Source organism: Cherax quadricarinatus, chromosome 10, assembly GCF_038502225.1.
Source record: "Cherax quadricarinatus isolate ZL_2023a chromosome 10, ASM3850222v1, whole genome shotgun sequence".
Classification (NCBI taxonomy): domain Eukaryota; kingdom Metazoa; phylum Arthropoda; class Malacostraca; order Decapoda; family Parastacidae; genus Cherax; species Cherax quadricarinatus.
This window is the reverse complement of record NC_091301.1, coordinates 4586892-4595295: the sequence shown is the minus strand read 5'-3', so window position 1 is coordinate 4595295 and position 8404 is coordinate 4586892. Positions and strand designations below refer to the sequence as shown.

The 8404-nt window shown below is 38.1% G+C and overlaps 1 protein-coding gene across 5 annotated transcripts in view; it reads right to left on the bottom strand.

The window, feature by feature from the left end:
- Positions 1-5131: 5131 nt before the first annotated feature.
- The window catches only part of LOC128687898 (multidrug resistance-associated protein 1), a 196140-nt gene continuing 192867 nt past the window's right edge, over positions 5132-8404 (bottom strand). For all 5 annotated transcript variants that reach the window (XM_070083532.1, XM_070083530.1, XM_070083531.1 and 2 more), the window contains one exon: positions 5132-7994. In XM_070083532.1, coding sequence (XP_069939633.1) covers positions 7883-7994 — 112 coding nt within the window. In that variant the 3' untranslated portion in view covers positions 5132-7882. The remainder of the gene's footprint in view (positions 7995-8404) is intronic.

Genomic DNA, 8404 nt, shown 5'->3' with positions numbered 1-8404 from the left:
TACACTCACTCACCCATTTGACCATAAACAGAAATATTAATCTCAATCTTAAAATAATGACTCCTATGATACTCCAACACTGAAACTATGTACTGTGCCAAAACAAAAACATTCACATTGCTAAACTCACAAACTAGTATTTAGTCACTTAGCCGTAATACCAACTTACCTCATAATTTGTAATATTTTAAAATAAAGAATTAAACTAAGTCTGCCCGAAATGCCTAGCCATGCTAGGCGTTCTAGTGGTACTCTGTAATCATTATTTAACTACATGTAAACCACACAACAACCAAATTCTGTAAATTCAACATTGTAATCTTTATAGAGAATAAACTTTGAATTGAATTGAATAGAAACTCCCTTGTTATGCTCTGCATTTCGGGCAAATTAGGTCAGTGTCCCGGGATGCGACCCACACCAGTCGACTAACACCCACGTACCCATTTTACTGATGGGGAACATAGACAACAGGTGGAAAGAAACACGTCCAATGTTTCTACTCTGGCTGGGAATCGAACCCAGGCCCTCGCCGTGTGAAGCGAGAGCGTTAGCCACCAAGACACCAGGAACCTCCCTCGAGGGGTTAGAATTATTGAAAGGGTTACAAAGTAAACTCATTGCATTCCAGCGTGACAACGAGCAAGGCTTTGAATCACTGTGTGACAGGTGGCTCGTGGCTCAAATGGTAGCGTTCTCCGCTCATAACTGAGGAACTAGAGCTCGATTCCATCATGAGTGTAACGCTGAACACATTAAGCTTGAAACCGCTCGGAAGTTGCATTGTGAAATTATCAGCATGGAAGAGTTGAAGCTACTCAGATGTGACGCATGAAAAGCATTACTTAACTTTTGTTACCCCTCAAGGAAGGCTCCTTGACGCTGGTGAGGGGCTCTTGATCTAGGGAATTGGATCTGTGCTCCAGTTCCCTGAATTAAGCCTGAATGCCTTCCATCCCCCCATAGGCGCTGTATAATCCTACGGGTTTAGTGCTTCCCCTTGATTATAATAATAATAATAATAATAATTAACTTTTGTTTTTAAATTTCTTCCAAAAAAGCAAACTGGGACGTACACTGGCCAAAGTTAGTCCAAACTTTTTTCTAAATAAGACTGATCAGTAAGTAAAGTAAACAAGAAGTTATAGGCACATAAAAGTACATTATGTGGATTAATCTTACGATAACGAATTAAACTCAAACACTTATTTTTGATCTAAAAAGACATTCTCCAAAAATTTCTCAAAAACCAGTTTGACTTAAAAAATGGTAAATAATAACGGCCTAACATCAAGAGATTAGTTCATTTGAAAAAAAAAAAAACAAAAAAAAAAAAACAAGCACTTTAAAGTGTAAGGCTGACTAGAAGATGCATTTTAGTTATTGCCGAGAGTTCAACAAACCTTCCACCTACACAGCCTAAACCCATGACACGTTCCATCCAATTTATCAGATGCTTCAGTAATTGAACTTTGATGCTGCTCACAATTGTCATATTTTAATCGAAGGAAAGCGATAAACCCGTAGGGGTCAAGTAATAATAATAATAATAATAATAATAATAATAATAATAATAATATTATTATTATTATTATTATTATTATTATTATTATTATTATAATCACGAGGGAACGCTAAAGCCGTAGGATTATAGAGCGCATGTCGAGGGGATGGAAGGTATTCAGGCTCAGTTCAGGGAACTGGAGCACAGAACGGAAGACATGTAAATTCGATAAAAGCAAAGGCGATGAATACGGTTACTTTGATCAAGAGTTCCTCATCAGCATCAAGGAAGAACTAATGATATAAATAAACATGGGGAGCGCTAAACCCGTAGGATTATACAGCGTCTGTGGGGGGGATGGAAGATATTCAGGCTCAATTCAGTGAACCGGAACACAGATCCAATTTCCTAGATCAAGAGCCCCTCACCAGCATCAAGGAACCTCCCTTGAGGGGAGTAAAAGAATACAATAACATTTCAAAATTAAAGATTGCAAAATGGCTCCAGAAGACTCCATTAAATATATCAACCTTCTGGGTAGGATACACGAGTTTTGAAATATTAAAGCTGATCAGAGGAGTTTGTCTCAAGTTACCACGTGAAAACTAAATATGGAAATGGCCTACTTAGCATTGTGTATATGCCACCTACACATGCAAATATTATAATTATAATCAAAAGGAAGGGCTAAACACATGCAAATAGTCCCATGAATCTTGCCCAATATACATTTCACCAGCGCTGAAAATTTGAAGCTGATTGATTAAGACCTTCTCGAGTAATAAACGATAATTTGTGAGTGTAAATATATTGCTGAGAATCTTGCGATAATAGGAAAGCTTCCTTTCATTAAACTTATACACACCAAAGTTTAATATCTTTATTATGCGCCTCATATCCATCCTATATAAATGTGAATTTTCACTTTTTTTTTCCCAGCGAAGAAGAAAACACTTTTACTTGTCACTCATTCAGTCATTGTCAACCCAGAAGCATGCTGACATTCCAGATCAGATGACTCCCCAAACTGCAGCATCTCCACCCTTCCTTCAGAGTGCAGGCTCTGTACCTCCTCCTCCAGGACTCAAGCACAGGAAACCAGTTTTCCTGGATCCCTTCATAAATCTTACCCTGCTTACATTCCAACAGCACGTCAAATCATAAAAAAAAACACTTGCCTCCATTCACTTAGATGCTCACACAAACCTGTTGGATGTCCAAGCCCTAGCACTCGAAACCTTCCTTACCCCTTTCCTCCATCCTTTCCTAGGGTGACCCCTACTCCCTACATCCCTCCACCCCAGATATACGCCCTCCTAGTTACCCTATTTTTCTATATCTTCTCTAAATACCCAAACCACAACGACTTCTCAGCCCTCTGATTAATACTTTTGGTGACCCCACACCTCTGAATTCTTTACAAAATAGTCACAGCCTATCATAGATACCTTATGTCAGGCTAACCTCTCCTGGTTCCTTCATTGCACAGGTAACTGTTGTGACTGTTGCCTAGTTTCATATAAATGCAACTTGTGTCTTTATAACACAACATACTTAACTCATTATGCATGCATGTTTGCATGTGTGTACACTCACCTATGTGTAGTTGCAGGAGTCAATTCACAGCTCCTGGCCCCACCTCTGCTAGTGTTTGAGAGGGAGGAGAGAAGCATTTACTTATCCAAGAGAAGAAATGCCAGCTGCTCTAAGCTACATCAATCACCAGCTAAGAGCTATATCAGCCTGGGGAAACCAATGGCAGGTAACATTTGCTCCTGAAAAAACACAAATGATGATGGTCTCTAGGCACCATGATGATAATGTCGGAGCAGTAGTAAGTATGAATGGGAGTGTTGGCACCCGGGGACAAAGTTGATATCCTTGGGGTGAAATTTGACTCCAAACAGACCATGAAGAACCACATTGTAAATCTTGCAAACAAGGCGGCCAAGAAGCTTATAGCACTTTGACGTATCTTGCATCTGCTCGACAGTAGGGGTTGCAAGATTCTTTGAGGCACAAGTATGCTCACATCTTAAGTATACTCCACTTTCTTGGATTGCCTGCCCCCTATCTCATCTGCAACTGCTTGACAGTGTAGAAAACAGAGCAAGATGCCTCATCTCTTGTCTGGACCCATCCTGGGTAGATCTGTCATTTCAGCAGAGCCTTCAACACTGGAGGAATGTTTGTGGCCTTACTGTTATGTACAAGGCCAATATCATCAAAGTACCACACCTGGCTCCACTCTGAGGACAGCGAGAAGTGAGCTTTTACACAAGACGGGCAGCAAGCAGCAATTTCAATTTGGCTGTACGCTTCTCCAGAACATCACTTCATCTGAGATCATTTATTCCCAGGATGACTCGAGTCTGGAACATGTTCGTACAGCATAATACCAATGAAATAAAGTTGGTTGATCAAATGAAACTGCTGGCTCACAGATGGCTCGAACTTCATCCTGCTCGCTACTTATATGTCTCATAACAGATAAAAAGGTTTTCAAATCAGCTAATGTAGGTAACAGCTCTTAGCTTGTAAATAAAGTTAGAACCCTTACCTTAACTTTGTCATACCCTGTGTAAAAGAGAGAGAGAGAGAGAGAGAGAGAGAGAGATATTCTTTATGAGGCACAAGTACTCTTCCCTTTAAGTATGCTCCAATTTTTTGGATTCCCTGCCCCCTCCCCTTCCCCTTCTCATCTGTGACTTGACAAAATAGAGAACAGAGCCTTCAGCACTGGAGGGATGTGGGTGGCCTCACTGTTTTGTATAAGGCCAATATTATCAAGGTATCACACTCGGCTCCACTTTGCAGACAGCAAAAAAAGCTTCTACGTGACAAGATGGGCAGCAAACAGCAACTACACTTTTGCTACACCCTTCAAGAACATCACTTCATCTGAGATTATTTATTCTTAGGATGATTGGAGTCTGGAATATGTTTATACAGCATGACATCAACAAAATAGTCAGATGACCAAATGAAATTGTTGGCCCCAACTTCATCCTGTTCACTATTTGTGTCTTTTAACAATGAAAAGGCTTGAAAATAAGCTGATATAGGTAACAGCTCTTAGCTCATAAATAGATAGAAACCCTTAACTTAACCTTGTATTATTATAATCATGTGGAAGCGCTAAACCCGTAGAATTATACAGCGCTGGGGGGGGGGCAGAATGGAAGGTATTCAGGCTTAATTTAGGGAACTGGAGCACAGATCCAATTCCCTAGATCAAGGGACCCTCACCACCATCAAGGACTTTACCTTGAAGAACCCTTGTGTAAAAAAAGCATGGAAGAGAAAAATGTGCATTAATATGCTTGTTTTAAAATATAAACAGTTCTCCACTAGCAAGAAATTCCAAAAACATTCTAGAGGCTGCATTACTTGAGGTAGCCTTTGAGCCATAATTAGAGATAACTCGGCATATATAGAGGATTCAAAGCTCTTTAATACCGCTTCCAATGAAAGGGAATTTTCAATAGGCCACTGTTTACAAGAGGGATCTTCACAAGTTCCTAAAAGGCAACTTGTAATCAGCTGGCAAGGATGTCAGTCAGAAAGCTTGGTCTAGACTGTGATGATCCTAGAACCAGTAACAGGTAAATAAATTGAAAGCAATGATAAATTTGGATTCGTTTATTATCACTATTTTATATTAATGATAAAGGATTTTCTACAATCTAAAATTTATGTAACAGGTACAGAAAACCTTTAGCAGGACAATGTTCAAAGAGGCAATGTCTTTTTCTTACTAAGTATTCTGCACCTCAATGACACTTGCATAACATGGTACTACATTTGATGATGCATCACTCTTGGTTTCATACCCTGAGTGACACACACATACCATAATGTTAGAACAGTAGTAATTGTCACTCCAGAGTAAACCCCTATCATTGGTTACACATTTAATAACTGTCCTAACGAGTTTACAATAACCATAAAGTGAAATTCCTCATGAGAATCTAGGTACACCACCAGTAATAATAACAGAAACAGTGCAACACTTACAGTACCTCAGAGGCAAGTAGAAATGACATGTTTGATAAGTATATACTATACTGCCTTTAAAACTATGCAACATCTCAGTGGTCAAATGGACAGCAATCATTTCATGGTTCCCTTGTAACTTGTACTTTTTTTTAACAACAATCATTACCTATTATAATAGTGTGATCAAAAGAAGGCAACAATCACATTGCTCACTGAAATAGCTTTCTTACAAGAAGCACATGGATATTATAATTCAAATGACCCCACACTAGTTTACACTTCCTTGCAATCTGTATGTTTAACAGGTAACTCATCTTCAAGTTCCACATCAACCAAGTCAACCTATTCCCCAAAACTAGTACTGTATCTTATCACTTCTTTAAGACTTCATGAAATTTTAATATTACATCAAGCTGATACTTAAGCTGATATGTTAAGGGAATTTTCAGCTTGGTACTAGCAAAATCAAAGAATTTTCTGGAATTAGGCTTGAGATTTTTTGGACTCCAAGACAATTTTTTAACTTCCTTTCATTGAATTTCAGTATTAATACCATTAAAACAATATACTGTACTTGATGCACTAAGGCAACATAAAGCAAGTCCAGCAAGAGACAAGAATCACAGTAGTATAATGACAGTAGCATTGCCGTACGTGGTTTCTGGCCTGAATCAGTGAATAGTGAGCTAACTATTTGTCTAAACAAATGCTCTTGCTCTTAGTCTACACACCACTGCAATCTTTATCACCTGATTCCCATTTAAAACTTATGATAGCTGAAGTAGAACATAACAACAGCTCTGAAGCATGGTACAAAATGTGCATCACATGTTCTCACATACAATTTAGTGCAACTTTGTCCCAAGATTGCATGGAATTCTGCCAGGCTGGAATGAGCTGCTTTTTTTTTAGCCAGGCTGGTTAGGCTTGCTAAGTCATTTGTCATTAAGATTAGGGTGAGATTAGGGTGATGTTATGAAGTTTGTTGCCCAATTAATAATTTATTAAAAAAAATTAAATTAACCAAACTATTGATAAGAATGTTGCAGCAAGGAGAAGGCTGAAGGCAGCGATGTCATGTCTGAGGGCAATGTGTGGTGTGAATATAATGCAGAGAATCCACAGTTTGGAGATTAGGAGGAGGTGTGGGATTACCAAAACTATTATCCAGAGAGCTGAGGAGGGGTTACTGAGATGGTTTGGACATGTAGAGAAGATGGAATGAAATAGAATGACTTCAAGATTATAAAATTCTGTAGTGGAGGGAAGGGGTAGGGGTCAGCCTAGGAAAGGGTGGAGGGAGGGAGTAAAGGAGGTTTTGCGTGCGAGGGGCTTGGACTTCCAGCAAGCGTGCGTTAGTGTGTTAGACAGGAGTGAATAGAGACAAATGGTTTTCAGGTCTTGATGTGCTGTTGGAGTGTAAGCAAGGTAACATTTATGAAGGGGTTCAGGGAAACTGGCAGGCCAGACTTGAGTCCTGGAGATGGGAAGTACAGTGTCTGCACTCTGAAAGAGGGGTGTTAATGTTGCAGTTTTATAACTGTAGTGTAGGCATGCCTGTGGCAAGACAGTGATGGAGTGAATGATGAAAGTTTCTCTTTTTTGGGCCACCCTGCCTTGGTGGGAAATGGCCGATGTGTTAATAAAATAAAAAATTGGTAAGAAAGGTATGAACAATAACTAAAAATCTACATGACTTCTAAAGAAATTATTCTTAGTTAAAACAAAGTAAATATTTCCATTCAAAAGCATCATTTCTTGTATGTTTCTCTAATGAAGAAATGTTTAATTATCTAAGCACCTTGAGATTCACCTGTCGTATGCTCAGTTTACAGCCATTAATTAACAGGCTCAAGTAATCCAAAAGTATTGACAAAGGCAGAAAAATACCTATAGTGTGTAATGGTATCACTGTTTTCACTAATGACTTTCTCTTCCACTTGAAATTTATTTCTGCAAAGTCTGAATTACAAAGCTAAGTAAGCAATCTTGCATAAATTACGATTATAGCTTTCCTGGAGAGAGTCTTCCCGGTAAAAACAATTACTAAAAAAACATTTCATTAAATTTATGATAGACTACTGTAATCTATTTTTTCAGTCTGTTTTATGTATAGTGTGAAATGAAATGGATCATGTATGCAAAAATGCATGTCCAACTCATCTGAGTATCTAGACTTCATTATGAAGAAGCATGGATGACAAAAAGGCTTCAGTGTAATGATGAAAATTAGTAAACACATCTTTTCATTTTAATTCTGAAACCATGCCTGTTAATTTGTATTATACAGGAAAGTATTGCATTTCATAATAAGTACAATATTCAACACTGAATTTATATATATCAGACTCATTGTGTAGCTATGTAAGGTATGTATTATCAAACAAGACCAGCATCTTTGGCCAACCCATAGAAGATCGAATTCTTATTATTTAGGAGGGTTGCAGGGGTGTCAAATTCTTTTATCTCTCCTCTGTCCAGCACTACAATCCTAAAAAAAAAAAACAATATTTTATTACATAATATAACTGATGTAAAATTACATCTATTAAAAACACAATAATGTCATTTTTAAATTACCTAAGTAATTAATTGCATGTATAGACTCGCCTAGCTGTAACTCATCACTGTGAAGTATAAGCTAGGAATATGGATTCCTGTTTAGGTTTGGACAGAAGGATGTCAGGAATCAAAAGTAAGTCCAATAAAAATGATGCCCTATGGTTATTATCAAATCAATAGATTTTTTTTTTTTTTTTTAACATGTCGGTCATCTCCCACTGAGGCAGCGTGACCCAAAAAGAAAGAAAATCCCCAAAAAGAAAATACTTTCATCATCATTCAACACTTTCACCTCACTCATACATAATCAGTCTTTGCAGAGGCACTCAGATACCTGCC